This window comes from Hippopotamus amphibius, chromosome 9 (genome assembly GCF_030028045.1).
Source record: "Hippopotamus amphibius kiboko isolate mHipAmp2 chromosome 9, mHipAmp2.hap2, whole genome shotgun sequence".
NCBI classification, from domain to species: Eukaryota; Metazoa; Chordata; class Mammalia; order Artiodactyla; family Hippopotamidae; genus Hippopotamus; species Hippopotamus amphibius.
Window position 1 is genome coordinate 125198378 of NC_080194.1, and position 25807 is coordinate 125224184.

The 25807-nt window shown below is 52.0% G+C and overlaps 2 protein-coding genes across 10 annotated transcripts; one reads left to right on the forward strand and one right to left on the reverse strand.

The window, feature by feature from the left end:
* The first annotated feature begins 2367 nt into the window (after positions 1–2367).
* ALG1 (ALG1 chitobiosyldiphosphodolichol beta-mannosyltransferase) lies at positions 2368–13301 on the forward strand. Of its 5 annotated transcripts, none has more exons than XM_057749963.1 (13): positions 2368–2580; positions 3511–3588; positions 3705–3808; positions 4876–5024; positions 6504–6593; positions 6932–7042; positions 7543–7664; positions 7850–7888; positions 8196–8255; positions 9016–9126; positions 10241–10355; positions 11244–11349; positions 12474–13301. In XM_057749963.1, the coding sequence occupies exons 1-13, from the start codon at positions 2373–2375 to the stop codon at positions 12603–12605; spliced, it is 1425 nt and encodes a 474-aa protein (XP_057605946.1). In that variant the 5' UTR covers positions 2368–2372; the 3' UTR covers positions 12606–13301. The 5 variants fall into 5 exon arrangements, with proteins under 5 accessions (XP_057605946.1, XP_057605948.1, XP_057605947.1 ...); XM_057749965.1 differs by having other exon boundaries at positions 12712–13301; XM_057749964.1 differs by having other exon boundaries at positions 11274–11349.
* Positions 13301–25759, reverse strand: EEF2KMT (eukaryotic elongation factor 2 lysine methyltransferase). 5 transcript variants are annotated; one of them, XM_057749971.1, is made up of 10 exons: positions 25629–25700; positions 25228–25286; positions 24469–24570; positions 23542–23604; positions 21553–21633; positions 20842–20943; positions 17001–17134; positions 16622–16917; positions 15249–15398; positions 13301–13545 (listed from the first exon to the last, which is right to left on the reverse strand). In XM_057749971.1, exons 5-10 carry the CDS (start codon positions 21628–21630, stop codon positions 13445–13447), a joined length of 861 nt encoding a protein of 286 aa, XP_057605954.1. In that variant the 5' UTR covers positions 21631–21633; positions 23542–23604; positions 24469–24570; positions 25228–25286; positions 25629–25700; the 3' UTR covers positions 13301–13444. The 5 variants fall into 5 exon arrangements, with proteins under 5 accessions (XP_057605954.1, XP_057605953.1, XP_057605952.1 ...); XM_057749970.1 differs by lacking the exon at positions 25228–25286 and having other exon boundaries at positions 25629–25733; XM_057749969.1 differs by lacking the exons at positions 24469–24570; positions 25228–25286 and having other exon boundaries at positions 25629–25759.
* Positions 25760–25807: the final 48 nt, after the last annotated feature.

Genomic DNA, 25807 nt, shown 5'->3' on the forward strand with positions numbered 1-25807 from the left:
GTACAATTGCTAGGTCACATGGCAACTGTACATTTAACTTATTGAAGAACTGCCAGACTACTGTCCACAGCAGCTGCACTATTTTACACAACCACCAGAGATGTAGGAGGGTTCCTCCTGCACAAATGTTTGTTCAGAACTTCGGTGCATGTTTTTTTTTTGGCCGTGCCTCGAGGCATGTGGGATCTTAGTTCCCTAACCAGGGATTGAACCCATGGCCCCTGCATTGGAAGCAAAGAGTCTCAACCACTAGCCCGCCACGGAAGTCCCCTGGTGAAATTTTAATCCTGCAGATATACTGCATATTTGTTTGTGTGCTGTATCTATATCTGTGCTTTACACATAAAAAGAGTAAGTTTTTCTTTACTGGTCAAGAACCGGTTTTCACTCCCTTGGGTGTGCCACTGAGAACGATTGCTCCAGGCGAAGCTTGTCACTGGCATCACTCCTGTTAGTCCTTACAACAACCCCTGAAGTGGGTACTATTCTTATTTCCTTTTATATACCTTAACATCTGAGGCTCTGGGGGAAAAGTGACTTATTATGACCCACTGTCTTACAGCTAGGACGAGGTGGTTCAGGGATTCCAACACCTGAGTCTGCATCTTAATCGTGGAAATCCTGCCAGGGTTCAGCCTCCCGTCTCTGAAAGGGGAAACAGTACCTTCTTGACCACTGGGAGGATTGAATTTCATGTGCGATGCCGGTCAAGTAGGCGAGCAGGACAAGGAGGACTGGCTGATGCTGCACCCTGCTCCTCTCGTTCCCTAGAGAAACGATCCCAACACCTTCCTCAGTCAGGGGGAGGCGTTTACTCCTGGTTTGTCACAACCAGGGCGCCTAGTCCTTATCCTCTTAGATCATCAGAATGAGAGCAGCACTCTCATGTGAAGTCCCCCTCCCTTAATTTACAGGTCAGGAAAGCCAACTGATAGAGAGTGACTTGTTCAAGATCAAGGAGCCCCTGAGGCTGAGGTCTCCGGATCCCAGCCCGGTTCCACCACAGCTGGTGCCCGGAGTGGGCAGGGCACATGTACTAGCCTCACAACCCCCAGCAATGCAACCGAAGGCAGGTGCCTCCCTGGGAACTGGGGGATTAAAGAGGCTGCCCACGGTGTCTGTCTGCCCACCTCTCCATCTTTACATATTCACTTGTCCTTCTTTACCCTCTTCTACTCAGGTTTCAAGACCTGCCTCTGCCACACACTCGCTAATGATGTGATCTTCAGTGTCCTTATCCGTAAAAAGGGGAGTCACAGGGCTATTGTGAGAAGCAAATGAGATACATGCCAAATCTTGAGCTGGGTTCTAGGGTCCCTGGTGTTGCCCAGTCTGGGCTCTCCTCAAGGGAGGAGGTGCTCTGTCGTTTCTTTGTCCAACATGTGAGTGGGCGACCCCCCCCCCCCCCAGGTGGTTGCTGTGCCTAACTGCAGGTTCTGGGGCAGCTCCCACGGTGAGGGTAGGGGAGTGGCTTCAAGGGGACTGCTTTCAAAATCAAAACACTGTCACATAGACCCACACAAAACTCTTTAGTGTGGTTACTTTGGGAGGTGAGACAGGAGGGGCAGTGGGGAAATTTTCCCTTCTTACAATGGATACTTAAAATCGTTATGGTTTTTACTTCCTTCATTGTCATCTTCCTCCCTCCCCTCTCTTTTTTCCCCCTTTTTTCTTTTTTGGCCCTGCAGTGGAGCTTGTGGGATCTTAGCTCCTAACCAGGGATTGAACCTGGGCCATTGCAGTGAAAGCGACCAGTCCTAACCACGACCACCAGGGAATTCACTCTTTATATTTTATTTTATTTTTTAATTTGTATCTTTTTAAGCTCTTTATTGGAATATAATTGCTTTACACTCTTGTACCAGCTTTTGAGGTACACACTTTATATTTTAAACGCTTTATTCAAGTACAACGTACATCGTGAAAAAGGAATCTTTGCTGCTTGGTCAATTTTCCCAAATGGACCACACCCAGATCAAGAAACAGACAACGACAGCGCCCACCAGCTCTCCAGTGGCCCCTTCCCCCTCACTTCCCGACCCTCCAAAGCTGGTCACGCCTCTGAACAGGCCAGTCGGCACTTTGGCTGTCTGGCCTCTTTACTCAACATTAGGCTTATGCATTTCATCCAAATTGTTATCTCACAATATTTTGAAATTATCTTAGAACTTAGAAGAAAATATGTTCCTAGATCGCACATAATAACAGCTTTACCTTAATACCACTAAACCTCCCTCCCCAGGAGGGCGGCCCCAGTTTAGGGAACCAGGTTCCAGTCTCCCATCTCTCCGCCCACCGCGGAGGCTCGGTCTGCGGCTGCGCAGAGCTGGGCCCCAGGAGCGCGATCACGTGACGGTTGCCGGCCCGCCAAGATGGCGGCTTCCTGCGTGGCCCTGTTGGTGCTGTCTGTGTCCCTACCGCTGCTGCTGTTGGTGGTGTGGAAGCGCTGGCGGTGGGGGCGCGCGGCCCGCCACGTGATTGTCGTGGTGCTGGGCGACGTGGGCCGCAGCCCCCGCATGCAATACCACGCACTGTCGTTGGCCAAGCGCGGCTTCTCCGTGACCCTCTTGGGGTTCTGCCGTGAGTGATCGGGGGTCTGGGAGGGAGGCTGCTCTCTCAGCCTTTGACCCTCGGCTTTGACCACCCCAGGGGGACCGAGGCGGAGGCGCCCCTTTCTTTCCTCCTTCCTCTGGCTGCTCTCCGAGATTGGACGAGCGGGATTCTGGCCTCGACAGCTGTTGCCAGGTTTCTGCCCTGTCTCTGCTGGGTGGGTCCCTAGGAACAAGTCAGCCTTAGTCGAGCGCCTGCCATATGCCAGGACTGTGCTAAGCTAAATGAACTCAGTGCATAATCTCGCTTACTTCTAGTAAGTGGAAAGATGGACTGGAACCCAGGTGGGCGTGACCCCTGCTGGTAAGCAGGTCTCTGGGGCTTCTCTTGTCAGGCTGTCTGAGGCGACAGGCGACTTGCTGCTCTCCGCTCCTCACCCTCAATGCAGAACTCTGCAGGCAGGGGATGCTTCATTTTTGCAGCATGTCCAGCTTTTTCCCTCAGAGTGCGGAGTTAGGGGTGTCTACTCCTCCATCTTCCCGACGATGACCTCTTTAGAAGGTAGCTCTGCCCCAAATCAGGGGAAAGCAGGAATAGCACTGATTGCCTCTGGTCCGTGTTTAGAGTCTGCTGCCCCAGGGTAAGGGGGTGGAGTGAGACATCCTAGGGAGTCTTTCCGTGGTGTGATAATTCCCCACCCAGGGAAATCTAGGTCAGCTTGAATGCCTACTGTGTGCCACGCATTGTGTTAAGTAAAAGTGGATAAGATTCCAGCCCTCCCTCTGTGGGTGATCTAGTGGAATCTGGACAAGAACTGGCCTCATTCTCTGTCCTGGCTACAGAGGAACACAGAGCGGTTTCCAAAACACTCTGCCCTATTCAGCCTGGGGGTGGGCAGGGATCATCTGACTTTAAAGTAGATCCTCTTGCCCAGCACATTAAAGGGGACGTTGTTTTCAGACTCCAGACCCCACGATGAGCTCTTGCAGAGCGACAGAATTCGGATTGTGAGTCTGACAGAACTTCAGAGACTTGCAGGTAGGAAGCCGTCAGCTCCCAGTTCCTCTGCATCTGTGTGTAGGGCAGGGTGGGGGGGGGAATTTGCAAACTGCCAAGAACTCCCTTACTAGTAATACCCGTTTTCTGACTTGCAGTTGGGCCCCACATTCTCCAGTATGGAGTCAAAGTTGTGTTTCAGGCAGTGCACTTGCTGTGGAAGTTGATGTGCAGGGAGCCAGCAGCCTACATCTTTCTCCAGGTACGTGTCAGCTCCATCTCCCCCTGTGAGAACCACTGTTTTAACAGTTTTCTCTACCTTCCAGTTTTTTAAAAATGTGCAAATCAGTAAATAAATTGCATGTTCATGTGTGTGTATAAACTTTTAAAAACACGAGTAGGAGCCTATGGGGTGTGTCCATCCTGTTTATGATACTCACCCCTTCTGTTTTTCCGTGTTTTACTGATAGTCTTATTTTGTACTTATTACACATCTAAGTGTTTTACATGCATTGTCTCACTGAATTCATCACAACAATCCTAAGAAGTAGGTTCTTGTACTACCTACACTTAGAGATGGGAAAACCTAGACCCAGAGAGGTTCTGTAAGTAACCCATTGTCACACAGCTAGGAAGTGCTGGAATCAGGATTTGAACCAGGTTGTCGCTGTAGTTCTGGAGTTCTACTCAGCCTCTTATATTCTCTGCTTTTTAACATAGAGAAACTCCTTCTTTTAATTGACTGTATTGTATCCTGATATGAGATGTACCCTAATTATTTATTTAGTCTCTTCTTAATGAACACTCAGATTCTTCCTGACTTTTTTACTTTTAAAATTGTATGGTGAGGAGTGTCAGTGAACATATGTCTTTTGCATGGGTTCAGTTTCTTCCTTGGGATAAATTCCTGGGATGGGAAGTGCTTGGTCAGAGTCCGTGCACTTTTAAAATGTTGTGGTGTGTTACTGGATAGTCCTAGAGTAAGGTTGGGTCAATTTTTCCCACACCTAACAGGGAGGCATCTTCCACCACATGCTCACCACTACCAGATATCGTTAGGTGTTTTAGAGTTTCCATTCTGATAGGTGAAAAAGGCACCCCTTGTTCCATTTTTCATCTCCTTCGATATCAGTGCTCTTGGGCTTTTCAGGTTGGTCATTTCTATGACTTTTTATACCTTTTGGTGAGGAAGAGGGTCTTCTGCTTATCAGCTATCAAGAGCTCTGTAAAAATAATTGACTCTGCCATGTACATTGCAACTATTTTCACTCACTTTATTCTCGACCGTGGTCTGGTTTCCTCCTCTTCATTCGAGTCTCTCCTTCCCAGAACCCTCCGGGCCTGCCCGCCATTGCCATCTGCTGGTTCGCGGGCTGCCTCTGTGGGAGCAAGCTCGTCATCGACTGGCACAACTACGGCTACTCCATTATGGGTCTGGTGCATGGTTCAGGCCATCCCCTCGTTCTGCTGGCCAAGTGGTAAGGCTCTGGGAGGAGGGTGCAGACACCTTCCCCAAACTGTGGTGGGAAGAAGAGCCACTGTGGGGACCTGGGGAAGCTGATTCCCCGTGTGCCCTGTGGGGATGAGGGCAAGGCTGGGGGTTTGGGCTGACACTGGTGACGAGTGATAGAAATAGGCCTGAGCAAGGGAGGGCGTTTGTTGGCCCATGACACGGAAAGTCCTGAGAAATGGCTGACTTTGAGCTCAAAAAGGGTGTCATCAGAACCGCTCGTATCTTTCTCTCCAAACTCCCTCCTAGAGGTGTTTCTCAGGTTCGGGGAGGCGCTCACCCTCATCCCCACCCCACCAGGCTCAGTGGAGAGAGCCTGTGGTTGGCCCTTGCTCACCTGGTGTCCTCTGACCCCCAGTGAGCTTGGGGGGGTTTCAGTACCCTGTTGTCTCAGGCTTGGGACAAGTGCTCAGCTGGAGAGCTGGGGTCCAAGGTGCACACAGACCAGATCCCCAAATGAAAACTGGGGACTGCCGCTGGCAGATGGGGACGTGGGCCACAGTCTGCTGCAGCTGTTGAGACGGGGAGAGTGAAGGAGGGCCATGGGAGCAGGTTGGACCTGGAGGAGGAAACAATGTGTGTTCTGAGCCTGAGTTATACCATCTGCCTTGGTGTGGACTTGCAGCCTCAAGCCATCGGCCGGCTGCAGCCTTTTCCCTGATGGGTCATTTGTGGGTGGGGTCACAGCAGCAATCAGTGAGCACTTGCTGTATGCCAGGCCTCCTGCCAAGCCTTTATCCCATTCATACTCCACTTCTGCCCAGTGAGGGTGTCCTGTGATCACTGTCTTTTCACACACCAGGAAACCGAGGCTGAGAGCCCTCCCGTCCTTGCCACACAGCTAATACGTGTGAGCTCCAAAATTCCATCCCAGGCAGTCCAGCTCCAGAGCTTTCGCTGCATCCTGAGTGAGGAACAGGCTGTGGTACACGCACATGTGAAATAACCCTGTTCATTTCCAGTTCTCTTTCAGTTCTGCCCTGTCACCAGGGCTCAAGTCTCAGTTTGGAGCTAATATGTTGATAATACCTTTCTGGCATTTGCTAAACTCCATTTGTAACACATTGGGAGTGAGCCTCAGCCCCACAGCCTTTGCAGGAAATAGTGCAGTGTGGCTGAGATTCAATAACGAGGCCTTTATTGTATTTCTTGTTTGTTTTATGGCAGGAGAGACTGGATTTTCCTTTCTGTAGTGATATATGGTTTCCCTCGAAAGTAATTGTATTTAAGCTGAAAAGCAATCTGATTTAAAGAAAGGCGTGAGGGAAATAATAGTACAGGTGGTAGAACTCAGTGCAAACACTGAGAAGGTACCTCACCAGTGACCTGATTTGGGAGACCCCAGCTCTGCAGCCTCTTTTGTGTCAGAAGGTGTCGAGTCCCATGGCGGTTGGGGTGGTGGTGCCTGGCCTGGAGCTCTGGGCTGACCACTGATGCTTCTTTTCAGGTATGAGAAGTTCTGTGGACGCCTGTCCCACCTGAACCTCTGTGTGACCAATGCGATGCGGGAAGACCTGGCAGAGAACTGGGGCATCAAGTAGGGGCCTTGGGACTCAAGGGGTCCCTCCTGGCACCATTGACTCCCAGCTGCTGTGTCATGTTTTAGGCACCAGGGGCTCCCAGGGGTCTGGGAGATGGATACTGGTTTGGGGAGGCAGAGGGAGGAGGAGACTGGAGTTTCTTTCCCAGCCAGCCAGATGGTCCAGGCAGTTTTGGTATTAGAACTTCTCTCTGTGCTTCCCCAAGTAATTCTAAAGCTTATTGTTGTTGAGAGTTGGATCCCCAAGCACCCTTCTTCTTCAGGATCCTTCTGGGTCTTATATTCCTTAGGCTTTTCTTCGCCCCTCCCTAGAGCCCCCAATGATCTTGTTGCAGAGCTGTGACCGTCTACGACAAGCCAGCATCTTTCTTTAAAGAGACGCCTTTGGACCTGCAACACCAGCTCTTTATGAAGCTAAGCTGCACCTACTCTGCATTCAGGGCCCGGTAAGTCTGCTGTCTTCAGCTTTCAGTTGCCTTGTTTTATGCTTGGTGCTGACCTGGGGATCCACTAACCCAGGGGTTGGCAAACTATAGCTGCAGACCTGCTGCCTGCTTTTATAAATAAACTTTCATTGAAACACAGCACGTTCATTCATTTACCTGTTGTTTGTGGCTGGTTCCACACTACAAGAGCAGAGCTGAGCTTTGCAACAGAGACAGTATGGCCCCCAAGCCTGCAGTGTTTACTCTATGGCCTTTTAAGGAAGTGTTTGCCCTGCACTAGGCTGTGGGTGTCCTTACCCTCCTGCCAGGGTTCCTGACCCCATGGTGGGGTCTGTGTACCTGTATGTTCTCTGGGTGTCTCCTGGGGTAAGGGAAGCCCCTCTGAGTGGCTCTCCTCACACCTGGTCTTTGTTCCTTTCGGTAACCTGGGGGCAGCTGGAGGGGTCACAGGCCTGAGGGCCTGCTCTGTGGCAGCTCACAGGCTCTCTCTGCTCCTTCAGCTCAGACCCCTCGGACCCAGGCACGGAGAGGTCGGCCTTCACGGAATGGGATGCCCAGAGCGGAACGGTGACCCGCCTTGCTGGGCGGCCGGCCCTGTTGGTCAGCAGCACGAGCTGGACAGGTCTTAGGATGCTCCTGGGCACTTGGGGCTTATGTCAGCACCTGGCTGAGCCTGTGTTCTCCTCACCCCAGCCAGGCCTGCGCTCCACACATATTCGGGGCCCTGATGAGAAAGGGGAGCATGTTGAACTGGGAGGGGAGGCATCTAGAAACCGACCCTTGACACTCTCTTCTCTTTTCTCATAGAGGATGAAGACTTCTCCATCTTGCTGGCAGCATTAGAAAGTAGGTGTGTGGCTGTGATCTGGAGCTGGGCTTGTCTGGGGCTGTTGAGTTGCAGGATGCTCGCCCGGCCTCGCGTGGTGTCCTCAGCAGAGTGTTCCTGACCCCAGGGCCACTGGGTGGGCCAGCCCGAGGATACGGGGTGGAGGTGGCAGGCCCGAGTTCCCATTTGGGTCAGTGAGTGACCAGCCTGGCTCTGAAGTGCCGCCTCCAGGAGAAGGGATTGCCTCTCCCCGCCCCCCTCCCATCAGCCTCTCACTCACCTGACTACGTGGTCTTGGTTATCATATATTTATTTTCCTAAACACAGAGTTTGAACAGCTGATCGACGATGGAGAAAGCCTCCCCTCTCTGGTGTGTGTTATAACAGGTACCCACCTGGGACCATCCCTGTTCCTGTATTCAGTGGGGTGGTGGAGGGGACGGAAGGCCTTCCCCGTGTCAGGCCTGCGATGTTCATTGTCTCGTTGACCCTCACCCCAACTCTGATGTATGGTTTTCTACGCCAGCTTGACAGGGGGGAGGCTGAGGCTCAGAAGGGCTTCATGGCAGGGCACGGAGTCTAGGTTTGAATCTCAGATAGTGCGACCTGAGAGATACTGAGCTTTCTACTTCACAGTGGTGTCTGCGCATCTTGTTTTTGTTTTGTTTTAAATGAGTCCACTGTCCATTGTAAGACCGTGTCCAAAATAGCCCAGTTTAAGAGAGAGAAGCAGAGGAGGTTTGGTTGGAGGAGGAGGGTCCTGGGCCAGCCACCACCCCCTTGGACACTTCCCTCCTTCTGGTCTCCGGACCCCCAGGGGTGGCAGGAGCCCGCCACTGCACACTGCCTGGGGGGCTGGCCGGGACACAGGGACAGTCTTTGTGAGAAGCCATATGGGTTGGCACTCTGGTGCCCGGCCAGAGTTTATTCCAGCTGCATTCCCAGCCCAAGGCCTGCTGAGGGCAGGGCCGTGGCCTCAGTGGTCAGGATGCACACCCCTGGAGGGTTGTTTCTGGATGGGGGCCTGATTGGAGCTGCTGAGTGTGGGCCTTCTGCTCGTGCCCTGGCAGGGGCTTCTCAGGCCTGGGGCTGTGGGACAGGGCCTGGGGGGGGGGCCCAGTGCAGTGACTCCGTTTTTCTCTGTAAGGCAAAGGGCCTCTGAAGGACTATTACGGCCGCCTCATCTGCCAGAAGCGTTTCCAGCACATCCAGGTCTGTACCCCGTGGCTAGAGGCCGAGGACTACCCCTTGCTTCTAGGTAAGAGGCCTGCAGGGAGAGGGCTGGGGTTTACAAGGGAATACCCGAAGGCAGGGGACAGAGTTCTTCTGAAAAGGGCCAGATAGTAAATGTTTTACCAGCTTCTTTTGCATGTTCTTTGCTTCTATGACCCTTTAAAGATTTAACGCCATTCTCTGCTCAGGGGCCCTGTACACACAGGCCTCAGGCTGGGATGGGCCCTGGCTGGACTCCTGGAGACCAGGCTGTTTCCTGGTGTACCAGCCCCTCCCTGCCTTTTTGCCAAGGTTACGTCCAGTGCCCTCAGCCTCCATGCTCTCCACTCAGTCCTGCTTTTCCCTTGGGCAGGAAGGCTGGGTCAGGCTTGGGTTGGGGCTACTTTCCAAGACTGGGAGGTGCAGAGACCACGAGTTAAACAGTGTGGACTCTCCCAGTGAGAACAGCTGCCCATCTCTCGCTGTGTTGATCCCTCGGGGAGGGCTTGTTGGCTTGGTGCCGATAGGTCTCAGCAGCCAGTAAGCTGTCTCGGGCGGGGAGCCTTTGAAAGCAGGAGCTCTGGCAGCACTGAGTGACGTGAGGTTGCTTCCTTGGCTTTAAACTCACAGTGACAGCTAGTGTTCTGTTGGGTCTGCTTTGGGTTGTTTTTCTAATTATTGTGATAAAAGGCACATAACAAAGTTTGCCATTTTAACCATTTTTCCATTTTTAAGTGTATGCAGTTCAGTGGCATTAATTACACTCATGGTGTTTTGCCATCACTGCCATTGTCTCTTGCCAGAACATTTTCATTACCCCAAGCAGAAACTCAGAACCCATTAAGCGATCATTGCTATGGCTTCTTTTAAAATAAATCACGGTTAAGGAGACAAAGGGAGTCAATTTAAATAGAAACATTGGTGACGGGCAGGTAGTTTTCAGAGAGGGCTGAGTGGCCAGGAGCAGCAGGTGGGAAGCACCTCTGTGTTTCCACATCAGGCCAGGCTGCTCGGCCCACTCCAGGCAGTTGTACGCAGGGTTGGGGGCGTTATTACCCCTTTCTTACTTCTCCCTGCAGGCCTGGGTCCACACTCCTGCGGGACGTGTGGTCACCGGCTGCACGGCCAGCACTGATGGCCCCCTCCCCCTCGCCCTGCAGGGTCTGCGGACTTGGGCGTCTGCCTGCACCGGTCCTCCAGCAGCCTGGACCTGCCCATGAAGGTGGTGGACATGTTCGGGTGCTGCCTGCCCGTGTGCGCCGTGAGCTTCCGGTGGTAAGAGCAGAAACCCAGTCCTCCCGGGTTAGGTTCTCTAATCAGCAGCTTGGCTGGGGAGGCGGGGTGGATGGGAACCAGCACGGTCAGAATTGCCCAAGAAACCTCCCTGGAGGGCTCCACCTCCCCATCTGTGCAGCCTGGCCACCCTAGGGAGCAGGAGCCTTGTGGTCCCTGTGGGTGGGCTGCCCCACCAGATGTGGTGGCTTCCACTTAGAACTCACGCTGAATAAAAATTATGAGTCAGATACTCTCCTCATGGGGTGTGCTCCTGGGGTGGAATGGTGGCTGGAGTTGCCTGGACAACTCACATGGACTTACTTCTCTCTCTGTCCCTTTTGTCTGAGCTAACGTAGTTGGATTCAAATCAGTTAAATAGGTGTAATTCTGTCTCTGCTCTTCCTGGCAAAAATGGGCAGGAGAGGGTGTTTGGAGAGTAGTGTTAGAAGAGGTTCTAGAAACAGTGGCCCCACCATGAACTGAGGATGCAGCTTCTGAATGGGAAATCCAGGATCTCAGACCCCAGGTTTGGATCACATTGGGATCAACCCCCCAGTCACCTCTGAGCCAGCCTCCAGCGGGCTTGTGTTTTACCTGGTTTCTCTGCTGTGGAATTAAGGAAAAAAATGCAGAACTTCTCAAGCACGTTCTCACTGAAAAGACCACAAAAAGTCCAAATGTCCCTTTACTGCCCCTCCTTCCCTGAATCAGTTTGGATTTTTAAAAAATGTGTATCCTTCTAGGTCTTTTTTCTATTCAGACACCAAATTGAAGAACAGGCTCCTTGAAACCAAAATGACTGTTCCTGACCTCCAGCTTAGCCTGCGGGTGGCATGGGGTTGAGGGGGAGCAGATGGGCACCCAGGATTCTGTTTCTCCTCCGGGCAGCTCTCAGACCTCCTGCCATCCTCTCTGCAGCTTACACGAGCTTGTGAAACACGGGGAAAACGGCCTGGTGTTTGAGGACGCAGAGGAGCTGGCAGCTCAGCTGCAGGTAGTGTGTCTGCTCCCACACTGTGGCTTGTAGGGTTTTGGAAACTCCTTGTTTCTGCACCTGGGTGGGTGGGCCTGGGCTGGGTCTGGGTTGGGGAGCAGCCATCTCAGAGTCAGGCCCCGGAGGGGTCAGGGCTCGTCCCACCTGCTGTCTGGGTTTACGGAGCTCACACCACACAGGTGACACTAGAGCCAGGGGGACTGTGTGCCATTTAGGGGGTGATTGGATCCGAGAACGGAGAGTGAGGAGTGAGGGAGCTTCCTGGACCAACCTTATGAGATGGGTGGGTGTCTTTAATGGATCCTTATTTCTTACTACAAAAAGTATTAAGAATTACAAAAAGTAATATGTCATCATTCTTCACAGTTGCAATCAAGAGTAGCAAACTTTCTAAAAAGGCCCATAAAGAAAATATTTTAGACTTTGCCATAGTCTCTGTCAGAACTGCTCAACTCTGTTGTAACGTGAAAGCATCCACAGTCTGTGAATGACAGGGTGTGGCTGTGTTCCAATAAAACTTTATTTACAAAGACAGGCGGAGGGTTGCATGTGGCCCACAGGCTGGCACCTGCAGACACCTTAGTCTAGCAGAGCTGGAAAGAATGCAGGCATCACCTAGTTCTCAGCATGTGGGCAGGACGGTGCTGGGCTGAGGCTGAGGGGTGGGTGCTCCTGGTGGAAGGAACAGCAGAGCATGGCAGAGGCAGAGGCGGGGGCTGCCCGCAGGGCATGGGGTGTGGATGGTGAACCCTGCAGCTTGGCTGTGCTGTCAAGTCAGAGCAGAGCAAGAGATGGAGCATGGCTGGGGTGTGAGGGCTCCCCTGCACCGGGTGAGGGAGAGGGCTTGCTGGGTTGGGGACATCGGGGTTAGAAGCTGTTGAGAAGGTTTACTTAGCCAGGTCTGGTGTGGAAGCTGGGCCAGAGTGGGAGTCCCGCTGGAGACCTCAGGACACTGGTGGTGGTTCTGGAAGTGCCGTGAAGGAGGGGGGTTTTGGCAGAGTGATTGGCCTGGCAGCTGGGTTTGGGGTGCGGCAGGAGCCTGGGCTGCTGGGGAGGAGGGGCAGCTCAGGTGGGATCTGGGGTGGGGGTGGAAAGTGGTGATGAGGTAAGTTCTGGTCTTCTAGGTGCTTTTCTCAAAGTTTCCCGATCCTGCTGGCAAACTGAACCAGTTCCGCAAGAACCTCAGGGAGTCAGAGCAGCTTCGCTGGGATGAGAGCTGGAAGCAGACAGTGCTCCCTTTGATTACGGACACGTGACCCCTCAGGCCAACGACCGAAACCCTTGAGATGTCTTGTGCTGGACGATGTGGAGAGACCCTCACGCTGACACCCACCCTGCCTTGCCTTTCATTCTCCTCCCCAGGAGCCGGCCCACTCCCCTCCTCGCAGCCTTTGCTGCTGGCCTGTCTCTGGGCAAACTCGGTAGAGCAGCGCCTCCTGGTGGACAGCAGCTGAAAAGCTGGCAGTGGGTATTGCCCGGGGAATGAAGTTACTATTAATCAGGATGTTGTGGCCTGGGAAACTGGCACAGCCTGTTTCTTTGGAGGCTCTGAATCCCTTCTCTCTTTCCTCTTTCTGTCTTATGAGTCTTCTTTCCCCCAGTTTATGACTTTTCTGTCATTTGTGGCAACTTCAGCATGGCTTTGTCCCTGTTCTGTCTCCTGGCGTCTGCTTTTCCCAGCATCTGCCTGGTTGTGTCCCTAATGTTTTGATTCCTGCCTTGAAAACAGGCACCACAGCCCACCGCCCTGCAGGGGCAGTTAGATGTGCCCCGTGTGCATTGGGCTTGGCTCCGCGAGGGATGTGTGTGCAGGTTCAGGGAAAACATGATTTGTGTTTTTATTTCTGCAAATGAAATGCTTTTCTCTGAGCCAAAAATTTCATTTCTGATTTATGGTGATTTGCTTAAGAACTAAGCCAGCTGGCAGAGAAGAGTACCTACACGCTTGAACAGTTTATATTTTATTAAAACATTTTGTGGTTCCCAAATCAGAATTTAACATTCTTCAAATATTCAAGTCCAGTGGAAGTTTTATCAGATTCTTTGCAGGATAGTGATTTAATTTTCACATTATTCCTCAAAACCATTTGTAAATCTACAGCATTAGTTTCAGAATTGCCATCTCTGAGTGCTCTTCGTAAGGAAACAGTTTCTGGTCATGATGAGGCACTTCTTCCCACGGGATCCCAGCCTGGCCTGGAAGCAGAACATACACATCTCAGGATGGTGGGGTTTGGGGATGGGACACCACCCTATCAGTGTGGGGCTTTGGGACAGGCCTGGGGGTGGGAGTGTACAGACCACAGATTTCCAGGCCCCATCCAGACACCTGGAATCAGCCTCCGGGGTGGGGCCAGGAATCCCATTTGTAAGCAGCTCACAGTAGCCAGGTTTGCCATGTCTACCCACCAGGCCATGCGCATCCCTGGAAAGTCACAGCTCCATCTGGGCCGCTACCCTGTCACCGGGCACACCTCAGTAGGAGCTGAGGTTTGAACCCGTGTCTGACTGTTCAGTCTGGTGCATTCAGAGGCTGGATGTGTGTCAGAGAGGCTCACGTCCTCTCTGTAAGCACAAATGTCTGGGTCTGATGAGCCTCTGGCAAGGATTGTTTTATCGTCAGCTTTTTATGAATGAAAAATTAGTATTTATAAGAATGAAATACTAGACATACAGTGTGTAAGCGTCATGACCCTGCCGCCCAAGTATAACATGTTAATGATGTTCATTGGTGTGCATGGAGTTTCCTCATGTGTATTGTGACAGTTTTTTAAAATAAAAATGGGCTTATACTATATATATGCTGTTTAGCACTCAGCTTTCTTAAAATACAGTGTGCATATTTTTTCATGTAAGCATCTGAAGGAGGACTTATTTTTTGAAGCTGAACACCCCTGTCCGTGGGTCATGGTGTACGGGGTGGGTGTTGGTCATCTCTGTTGGCAGAGGCACCCGTGGGAGAGCTTTGCTGGGTGTGGTGGGGGGAGGGGGGCGCGTTGGGGCACGCACAGGGCTCTGCACTGCTGCCTGGTCATGTGTGGGAAGCCCTGATCAGGCCTGTGCTGGGGATCGCAAGGTGGGGGTTGTGGGGTGAGGGGTGGAGAGCAGGAGCCGGCTGCCTGGCTTCAGTCCGTGGGTACCTGGGTGACTACTTAGCCGCCCCACACCCTGGTATTTTCATGGGTGAGACAGAGGTTGACAGCATCGCATACCCCCACTCCCCGCCCCTCTACCAGGTGCTAGAGGGGCTGACACAGGTCAGGTCTGAGAACAATGCCTGCCGGCAGCAGTGCAAACTCAGGCAGACCCCATCCTCTTTTCTAAAGCATCCCTTCTCTTCCATTTACCATGTGACTGATCTAGTAATGGCAGCTGCCGTTTTCCTGAGTGTGCCCTGTGTGCTGGCCCTGTTCCACCTCTGAGGTGGGTGTTTCCACCGTACAATAAGGACCTGGAGAAGGGTGGCCTGGTTTCACCTGGGACCCACCTCCAGAGCCTGCATCTGACCACCGTGTGGCCAGAACTCTACCCTGATACCACCTGGCATCCACCATCTTCTGTTTTACAGTGAAAGATGGGTGGCTCTCAAAGCCTGCCCTCAACACACAGTAGGACTGCTGGTCTCAGACTTCCGAGATCACTGCGTAAGCTGCCTCCTCCTCCCCAGAGCACTGGCTCTGCGGCCCTGGCTCTTCTGCTGACCTCCTGGGTGGAGGGTGGGGGGCGTCAGCCCAGCACATAGTGGTTTGGGGCTTCCTGGTTTGTCTCCAGGGCCCCACTCTTTTACTTTCCTGATTTCTGCCTCCCTGGAGTCCTGTGTGGGGTCAGCACAGTGGTCCTGCAGGCCTGGGTAGCCAGCCTCGCAGAGACAGCAGCCCGGCCTGGGGACCGGGGCTTACCCAGCTCCGTGGTGAACAGCTGGCATGTATCCGGGTTGCGGACGGTGAAGGCAACGTAGGCGTCAGGAGCCCGCTGGTCCTTCCGGCAGGCAGAGAGCTTCTGCAGGACCCCGACCAGGGAGAGGACAGTTTCTGGGCAATACAGCACATCTGCGATGAAAACCCCAGGTTACTTGAAGGGGCTCCTCCAGGACCCAGGACCCCAGGATGGAGGCCTCTGGGTTGTGCCAACAATGGCAGCAGGATAAGGGCCTGGAAAGCAGAGTTCTATTAGGTTCGTGCTGTTGGACGCTAAGAAAAGTATGGGGGTAAAAAAAGAAAACTCTTAGCAGAGAAAAGAAGCTGCTGAAAGACACTGCAATGCATGAAAAATGTCCCGGACTCACTGGCATTCCTTTAAAAGAAAAAAATCAATTCTTTGCACCTATGGCCTATTTAGAAGATGCTTAATGAAGCAAACTCTGCCTCTGCCTCAGACTTCTCGTTTCCTTCCTGTGGGGGACCAGCCGGGCCTGCAGGGACGAGCTGCTTAGCCTCTGTGCTCCAGCTGCCCTGGGCCTGGGTTTCAGAGCTGTGGCCAGGCCAGAGCACAGCACCATCAACCAGACGGGGCTGGGTGAGCCTGGTGGAGGATGACGGGCCTGTTGGTGGCCATGCCATACAGGGTCCCTCAAGGGCCCTGCCCTGCATCAGAGTGGGTGGTCCCTCCTTGTGGGGCTCATTTTTGTAGACCCAGGACAGAGACACACAGGCAGAGCCCTCGGCCTTAGGGACACACAGAAGGAAGCAGGTGCTGATGGAGGGGCACCCAGAGCTCCTTCCCTGACCCTCGGCCTGGCCCAGGGCACGCAGGATCCAGAGCAATCAGGATCGTGCTGTTCTTTGTGGCCCTGAAAGAACGAGGCTGCTGTGGCCACTTGTGCCCTCATCTGAAAATGAGGGGTGTAGGTGGGGCTGCTCTGGCCATTTCATTTAGGTTCTGGATGGCAACTGAGAGGCCTCCCTCAGGCTGCTGGAGAGGGACATGAAGTCTGTCTGCTAGGCTGTGGCCTGGCTAAGACTGGTCACTCAGGTCTGGTGCCCTGGGGCCTGTTCTGTTCATCGCAGGCCTTGCTGGGAAGAGCTGGTTCCTTTATAGGATGTACCATTAGAGTGGGTGTATGCGTGGTCACAGTCTCAAATGGGGGGGGGGGGGCTGTGGCTTTAGGGCACCCAGGAGGCACACTCTGTGTTTTGATGTCACCCTGGAGGCCCACCTGACCCAAGTCCCTTCATTCCTCCTGCCAAGCAGCGTCCACTGTCCCCTTCCCTGTGCTGAGAGCCAGATGGAGCTGCAGGGAGGCCGCGCTCCAGTGGCCTGAGCTGGGCTGTACCTGTGGCAATGACGACGTCTGGCTGGAGGGCAGCAAGCTGAGAGACCGTCACAATGTCCCAGTCCAGCTGGGCCACCGTCACCCTGGGGCTCTCTGTGTCGGGGGTGTCATGTCCTGGGTGCTGGGCTGGGGTGGTGATGCTTGGCTGTAATGAGAGGCCATTGAGAAGGACATTCCCTCGGAGCTGCTGGAGAACACGGCTGTGACAGTCGCTGAAGACGTATGCTCTGGGCCGGCAGGTCTTGCAAATGGCCAGGCCCGTGAGGCCGGCTCCACTGCCGAGCTCTAAGACAGTCCTGCATGACGGGGAGAAGGGGTTGTGTCCGTGACCATGCTGAGGCAAACTTCCCGGGTGCCCAGCCCTGTGCCCCCAGGTCACCTGTTAGTGAAGGCCGCTGGGTTCTCCATGGCCCATTCCGCCAGGTAGAGCGCGGCATTCCACGTGACCAGGCCCGTGGTGCCGTGGGAAATGATGGCCGTGCTCTCGGAGAGCGTGACTGAGTCCCCGGAGGGCTGGGCAGAAACAGGGAGAACGCATTAATCCAGCGACCAGGGCAGGTGTGGATCACGTAAGGAATTAGGATTTGAGTCTAAATGTGATGGGAGCCACTGGCGGGTTCTGAGCAGGTGGGTGACACAACCCTCGTGAGCCAGACGTGTCAGTGGAGACAGAAGAGGGAAGCAGCGGGACATGTGGTGGACCTGAGGGCGGGGACCCCAAGTGCCAATAGGCATTCGCTGGAAATGCAGGGGCCCTTCTAGGAAAGAACTTGCCTGCTCCAGTAGTGGGGGTGTGAGGGCCCCTGGGGCGAGAGCTGAATGGCCACTAGAAACACTCAGAAATGTGTGAAAATCACAGAAAACATCATTTCAGAAATAAAGGCTACTCCAAAAAGCATGAGCCTAACAACAAACTGAAACATAAAAACAGATAAACCCTTAAGATAAATAGGTGAAAAGGAGTGAAATTTTAAAAATCAAAAAGAAATTAAGAAAGAGATTGTAATGGGTTCAGTCGTTTCCCCCCCAAATTTGTATGCTGAAGTTCTAACCCCCAGCACCTCAAAATGTGACCTTTTTTGGAGACGAAGTCTTTTTTTTTCCCTTTGTCGTGGTTGTGCCATGCAGCTTGTGGGACCTTAGTTCCCTGACCAGGGATTGAACCCCTGCCCCCGGCAGTGAAAGCAGAGTCCTAACCATTGGATTGCCAGGGAATTGCTGAAGATGGGATCTTTACAGAGGGAACCAAGTTAAAATAAGGACATAAGGGAACCCTAATCTAATCTGACTGTGTCCTTAAAGGAAGAGGACAATAGGACACACACGCAGGAAGAAGATGGCCATCTGCTGGCCTCGCAGCCTCAGAAGGAACCAGCCCTGCTGACACCTTGATTTTAGACTTATAGTTTCCAGAACTGTGAGATGATAAATTTCTGTTGTGTAAGCCACCCATCTTTAGGTACCTTTAATGGAAAACAAAAAAGAACAAATACTAAAAATTATAATTCAAGAAAGCTTTCCTAAAAAAACCAAACAGATTTGAAATGAATATTGCAGGAATACACACTGCATCCGAGGTCACTGACCCAGAATGATCACAACCTCGAGACATGGTCTAATGGAATCACTCGACTTTAAAGAAAAAAATGCTTTGGCTATCTAAGAGAAGAGGGCATGTGACATAAAAGAGAAAGAAAATTAAATTATCATCAGGCTTTTGCACAGCAACGCCTTATGCCAAAGAAAATGGAGAAATATATTTAAGAGACTCAGGGAGAGAAGGTGTGAGTCAGGATTCAAGTATAAACACCTCAAACTGTTATCAACATGCAAGAAGTCTGGGAAGGTCCATCTGACAAGCCCTTCTTAAACAAACTGCTTGAAAACAAACTTGAGACAACCAAAATGGCTAGAGAGACACCAACGTACAGACCGATGTAGAGATGGAAAAGGAAGAGACTACGGTATGTGGTTGGTAACGTCTCTGCCTGAATCTTTGGACCCTGTGACTGTTTTACATTACTTGGCAAAGGGACTCTGAAGATGCGCTTAAGGTTACAGAACTTGACATGGGGAAATTATCCTGGATTACCTGGGTGGGCCTGCTTTAGTCATCAGGGCTGAAGTCTGGGAGATGCAGAAGAAAGAGGCAGGAGGGAGCTAAAGCGGTTGCTGGCTTTGGAACGAAGGGGCCATGAGTCAGGGGACAGGGCAGCCTCTAGAAGCTGAGAACAACCCTGGGCCAAGGGCCAGCAAGGAAATGGCTCAGTTCTGCAGCCACAGGAAGTGCAATTGTTCCTATGACCTAACTGCTTGGAACGGTTCTCCCCCAAGGCCCAGTCCTGCAGACACCCCGATTTTAGCTCTGTGAGACTCAAAGAAGAGAAAGCAGCTGACTTCTGACCTATAGAACTGGAAGATACATCAATGTTGTTTTGAGCTGCTGAGTTTGTGGTAATACTATGTAACGGCTCTATGATGACTATCTAGGGAGAATGAGGATGGCGCATATAAAAATTTACAGTGTTTTTAGTAACCATAGTTGGTGGGAGGTATTAGCACTGCTGTTCTGAGATGGCTGCATGAGTAATATGGGATAAGCCAATATAGGCAGCTGGGGGATATCCTAACATCATCCCCTGTGCTCTCGGGAACAAGAATTTCCAGTGCAGAAGGAGATGGGGACATAATGCAGAAGAGGCTACAGTGAACACCTTGCTGTTCTGACCTAGAATCAGAAACATCAATAAGGACTCATGAGGTATTTTCTCTTAAAAAGTATGAATATATATCTCCATGCATATCCTAGGTCCACGGAAAGGCCTAGACAGCAGCAATGATCATCCCTAATGCCCAGACTGTGGTCTCTAAATATCATTTCCCACTGAAAGAAACGAGGGCTTCTTTAAGACATGGCTGATTCCAGGTCTGGGGCAGGAAATATACAAGATGAGTCTAGAAAAGCTTGACATAAAGTAGAGCACAAAAACTATGAAGTGATGTCAAAGGACTCGGAAGCCTATTTCAAGTGGCTCAAAATAGCACATTTTGAGCTTCAGTAATGACATGATTTGCAATGGATTAAAGCCCTGCTGGGAATGACAGGAAACCAATTCACTGTCTTGAAAAGGAAAGAATCAAGTCTGTATCCTGCCTTTCCTCTACGAGCTATATCAGTAGGTAACCAAATACAGGTGAAAGAAGGCATTTCCTATAAAATTTCTCCAGCTAATGAATGAAAACAAAATGATAGAATCAGAAAATCACCCTTTTGCATTCTCTAATGAATTAATGAGTCTAAGCTTTAAGCATCCATAAGTGCTACCATGAAGAAGATAAAAAAACAGATGATGTGCCTTCTAGGACCCATGCTGTGTTCTTGCCAAAGACAGCAAACAGACAAGCATCCAAGTGGGCCTCTGAATCCAGCCACCAAATTGTGGGAAACAGAGGACGGAGGAACAAGCTGAACAGCACCATGTATGTGCTGCAGAAAGCTGTCTAAGCCAAACCTTCAGGAAGAGAAGGAGCTGGGGGGACCTGCGGAAGAACGGAGGTTTTGAGCCAGGTCCTAACCTAGTTAACGGGCAATACTACGCGCAGGTGTCCAGTGGTGCACATGGCAGTGGTAAGACCTCAGAGTGATTATTCAGAAAGGGAGGGAGGGCTGGAAGGGGGACGGGTCAGGTGGGGGCCTTGTGGGCTGGCTATTAAAGTCCTTGCCCAGATTGGCAGTTACCATGGTAGCCGCCTTGCAACAATTCGCTTACCTAATTCTTTTGCATGGTTTTCTGTGTTTTATAATGAAAGGTTAAAGAACAAACAAAACAAAAACTGTTGTGTGCAGAACGGATTTTGTGGGGTAAGAAGCCAGGTGACCAGTGAGAGGGCCATGGCATCTGTCGGGCTGGTGATGGTGGCAGTGGACAGTGGGGAAGAGACTGCTGTCCTGTAACATCTATCCACCAAATATTTATTGAGGTCTGAGCACCAGGTCACTGCTGTGCAGTTCTTGTGCACTACCTCACTTAACCTCAGCCACCCCATGAGACAGGTGTTATTTGTTGAAGTGCTTGGTTTACAGATGAGGAAACTGAGGCTCAGGAAGCTTAACTGGCCTCATCTAAGACTACACAGCTGAGGAGTCAGGATTGAACCCACGTGAAGCTGACTGGAGCCTGAATAAACTGTGTGTGTGGAGGAGGGTGCACGTCTCCTACCAGCAGGTAGCTCCGGTGGCACTGGGTGGGCTCCTCAGTTGTCAGGATCTCCGCCAATGCCTCATACAGCTCGTCCAAAGGCTCCGTGTGGACAGCCTCATGCTGGGGACGGGCAGAGAGGGCGCTTCAGCAAGAGGATTAAGTTGACCCTTGTGAATCAAACCAAGGTTCCACCTGTTTGCTTTTACTCTGACTTGTAAACACTGGCTGGAGGGTTTTCACCAAATTTGGAGGGGGGATTTGAGATGTGATTGACTTAATATAGGTCACTTGGTGGGGGGACCTGGAGGACCTCAAAGAGGTGTAGAGAGGGTGAGGGTGAGGTGTAGTGTAGGGCAGCAGAAATGGGATATGTGAGGGCTGGCAGGACAGAAGGAGAAGGTAGGGTTTCCCACACTCAGTGGCTGCCTGGTAGGAGTGGGAAGGTTCCATGGGGGGACTAGGACCACAGAAGAGATGCAGCCACTGCTGGAGACCCCTCAAAGCACAGAGGAAATACCCTGGCCTCTCCCTCCTCCTGCCCTCCATGGCTTCTCATTGGTGGAACCCAGCTGGGAGCAGTTGCCTAGGGAGCCCCCTGCTATACGGGGGTCTGCAGAGCAGGCAAAGAGCATAGGATGGATCTGAGCTCCAACAGGCAAAGCCCACTTCTGGAGAGCCAGCCAAGTCCCAGACATCCTGGTTACCAGATAGACAGTGCTCATCACTGACCTTTCTGATGAGCTCAGAGAGAAAGCTCCGGGCATACTTCACTGACGGTGGGTGCTTCACGCACAGAGGATGCTTCATGGTCTGTGACAAGGAACACAGTGTGGGTTGCTGGAGAGACTCTGCCTTACGTCTCCCATGAGCTTCAAGTGAATATAGGGCAAACCCTAGTTACCTGATCCCCGGAATTCTGGCCCTTGGTGACCCTTATGCATCTAAAGAGTTTATGACATAAGCCCTTTTATAAAAAGATTTCTCCACTACAGTGGTACAGACCATGACAGTGTTTCTAATGTCCTTCCTGGGCAGGAATATGGGACATACAGACTCAAGCTAACACCCTGCTATAGACTGAATATTTGTGTCCGCTCTAAATTCATGTTGACTCTAATACCCAATGTGATGATGTTAGGAGGTGGGGGCCTTTGTGGCATGATTACATTATGAGGGTAAAGCCCCCATAAATGGGATTAGTGATCTTATAAAAGGGACCCTAGAGAGCTCCCTCGCCCCTTCTGTCATGTGAGGACACAGCAAGCAGACAGTTCTCTGTGGACCACGAAGTGGGCCTTCACAAGACATTGAATCTGCTGGCACCCTGATCTTGGACTTCCCAGCCTCCAGAACTGAGAAATAAATTCCTGTTGTTCACAAGCCACCCAGTCTGTGGCGTTCTGTTAGAGCAGGACTAGGATATACCCCTTCCCAGAGCAGCCAGCAGGAACTAGAACTTGTAGTGAGGACAGATGTGGGACTGTCTGGCTCCGTGGAGGAGGTGAGAGCCACAAAAGGTGCAAACAAGGCAGATTTAGCACCTGCCCTCCTGCAGCTCACACCCCGCTGGAGTGCTGTGCTGGCTGCGACAGGAAGGTGGGGGCTCTAGGGGATATGGTGGAGGGGGAGGGGGGCTCTCAGGGCAACACTTCGGCCGAAGCCTAGAGAAGCAAAGAGCAGGGGAGCGAGTCCAGGCAGGTGGGTAGCCTGCGCGTGCTCTGAGGCAGTTCCTGCCTGGCATTTTGGAAGAGGGGGGCAGGGTACAGGGAGCAGTGAGAGCAGGGACTGGGTCCCATGGGGCCTGTTGGTTGGAGGGGTGCAATTTTACTCAAGGGCAACAAAATGCCCACAAAAATCTTCAGGAGCTTTCTAGTTGGCTGGTGTTAGGTTTTAACCTCAGGGTGAAAATCAGAGCAGACTGCATCGCAATGGCCTCAGATCCCTGAGCTCACAGTCCTAAACCGCTGGATCCCCCAGGAGTCTTCCTTAGATCAGCTGCATCTTCTCCACGTGGTGGTCAGATGGATACTCTTGGTTCAACCTCCACACCGGAATACTGAACCATGGTTCCTTAGATGGGATTGGTGGTTGGAGGGGGGTGTGTGATTTCTGCGCATTTGTACACAAAATGTACTCTTCTGGTGCATTTTTTCTTGGGGTAGTGTCCACACCTTTAGGTTTTCAGAAGGATTCATGACCCTTTAGAGGGTAGAGAGCCCAGATGCAGTGTGATCTACACTTGATCCACATGGCCAGGGGCAGGCAGAGTGGGACAGGCCAAGCACAGTGGTGGTCCTGCCTCTACCTGCACCCAGACGTGCCTCAGAGTCCAAACCCCACTTCCAAAAAGCAGGGGCCCATCCACAAGTAGAAAAGACACAGGGGTGGGCAAAACTCGCCTGATTATTTTCCCCTTAAATGTAAAGAAGAAAGTCTCTGAACAGCTAGCAAATGCTAGATGTTCCTACAGCTGTCATCTCCATTTTCTCTGCGGATGGTTTAAAAAAAAAATCCCCAGATTCCCTGCTATCATGCAGCTTGTTGTATATTCTGATGTCTTTATCTAAGAAAACAAAAGAGCTGGAGCTGTCTGAGATGCTCACACACAGACGCAGTGTCTTTCTTTTTAAAGGATACAGGTGCATCCAGCGCGCTTCTCTTATGTCTTCATGAGCAAATCAGGCCAGTGATGCGTTCCAGTGATTCTGTGATTCTTACCTTCTGCAAAATATCCAGCAGCAGCTCAGAACTTGATGAGTCCCTTAATTTCTCTTCTAGGCTCTACCCAAAGAGAGAGGGGGGAAGAGAGAGAAATCTCAAGGGCATTATCACAGGAACATTAAACATGCAATAGGACATGCTGGCAAAGTGCTAAGTGATCTCTCCCCAGGGACCTGGGGTCAAATGATGTGGAAGCTATAGGCAGCTGAAAGCCTGACCTTGCGAAGTTCCAGGTTACACCTGGATGAATCAGAGAAAGAATGTCAGAAGACGGACTCTTGGTTTGCATTAGCTCTGGCAGCTTAGCCTCACCTGGGTCACAGACCAGCTCTGTGGCTGAACTGGTCAGCCAGGAATTATGGGGGGAGCCATGGCATTAACGCTTGATGGGCTCCCCGAGACCTTCTCACAGCAGGCTGGCTGCTTCACTGTTCGGGTTCCAGCTCCTATGTCACCTCCTTGGAAGGCCTTCCCGACTCTCCTAATTTGATACATTTTCCTGTTTTACTGACTTTACGGACACCGTGATATCTCCGTGATTTCTCACTTATTCGTTTACTAGTCTATTCTCTGGCTCTCCCATCCAAGCAGGGCCTTGTCTGTATGCTGCCGATCCTGGTGCCTGGCTTAAGGAAGGCATTCTGTAAACACTTGGTGATAGAACAAAAATAGCTAACGTATATTCATGTACTCCTGGGACTTCCCTGGTGGTCCAGTGGTTAAGACTCTGAGCTTCTACTGCAGAGGGCACGGGTTCCATCCCCAGGTTGGAGAACTAAGATTCTGGATGCTGCATGGTGCAGCCAAAAACAAACCAACCAAAAATCAAACAAAAAACACCCCCCACATATTCATGTAATCCTGACAACAGCTCTATGAGATTAAGCTAAAAGTATGAAGACACAGAGAGACGCAGTCACTTGCCAAAGGTCACATAGCTTCTGTGGGGTGGGGCAGGGCCAGGATTCAAAGCAGGCTATCTGTCTCCCAGGTCTGGGTTCTCCAGTGCTGCTCTCAACTTCTTTTCTAGTCAAATCAATGACAGTAATAGTTGCCACGGCAAACGCGCTGTGAGTGAGCCTCAGCAAGCATTTAGCAGGGGCCTGGTGCTGCGTAAGCACTCATTTCCCATGAACAATAACAGTCGATATGAATTGGGCCCCATGGATGCTGTTATGAAGGTTTAAATTTGGGGTTAAAAAATGCGCATATTCCTTTCTGACAGGAAATAATCTCCCAAAGTGCTAAATGTCTTATGTCAGTGAAAGAACACAAATGACCAACCTCCACTCTTAAGACGGGGCAGACCTGGGGAGGAATGCATGTCCAAACTGAGTCATCTCACTGAGCTCACCGCACATGAATTATGAATTATAAAGGACGCAGTGTCATTAGAGCCCCTGCCTTGGCAGAAGGAAGCTGCTACCTCTGCCACATGCCTGTGTGGGAATGGAAGGCACCCAGAGCAGGGAGGTGAGCTCTTTCGTCTCTTTTCTGGACTGTTTTGTACCTCCCTGTCTCTTCCATCAGCTGCCTCTGAGAGGACTTTTTTCAATGCTGCTGGCACAGGTGAGAAGACCCGTGCCCGAGGGGGTCTGTGACCTGATCACTGAGCTCAACGCAGCGTGGTCTCCCGCTGTCCTGTGGATGTTGGCTGCTTAAATGAGCAACAGCATCTCTTACCCAATGGCCAGGATGATAACCGGCTTAAAAAAAAAAAAAATCACGAACTGTCCATGTCCCTAAAAACCCAGCGAAGAAGAGAGTTGAGAGGAAATCCTGCATTCCTTCAATTCGTGGGATTCATTCTGCAAACGCAGCGGAGGTCGGCAAGGGCCCAAGGGAGGAGGGAACTGAAGGTCGAGCGCTGGAGGTGCGCAAGGGCGCGCAGGTGGACCTCAGGCTCTCCGCCGCCAGCCCGCGCGGGCCCAGCGATGCCCGGGAGACCGGATGTGCTGCCAGGACCCGCTGGGGAGCGGAGGCCGTCACGTGGCGGGGAGGGCGGGGGCGCGAGCCCGGAGCTCCGACCCACCGTGACCCCCCGGAGCTCCCCCAACCCACCTCCCTCGCTCCCCGCCGCCCACCTGCCAGGGGAAGGAGCGTAGCGTGCGAGCCGCCAGGAAGCGGCGCTCGAAACTCCGCAGCAGGAGCGCGACGTCCGCGCTCTCCTCAGGCGCCATGGCGGGGCGGGGCCGCGGCGTTGCCCGGGAGACGAGGCGGGAGCTCGGCTGCTCTGGGAGGTGGCTCAGGGCGCTGCACGGGG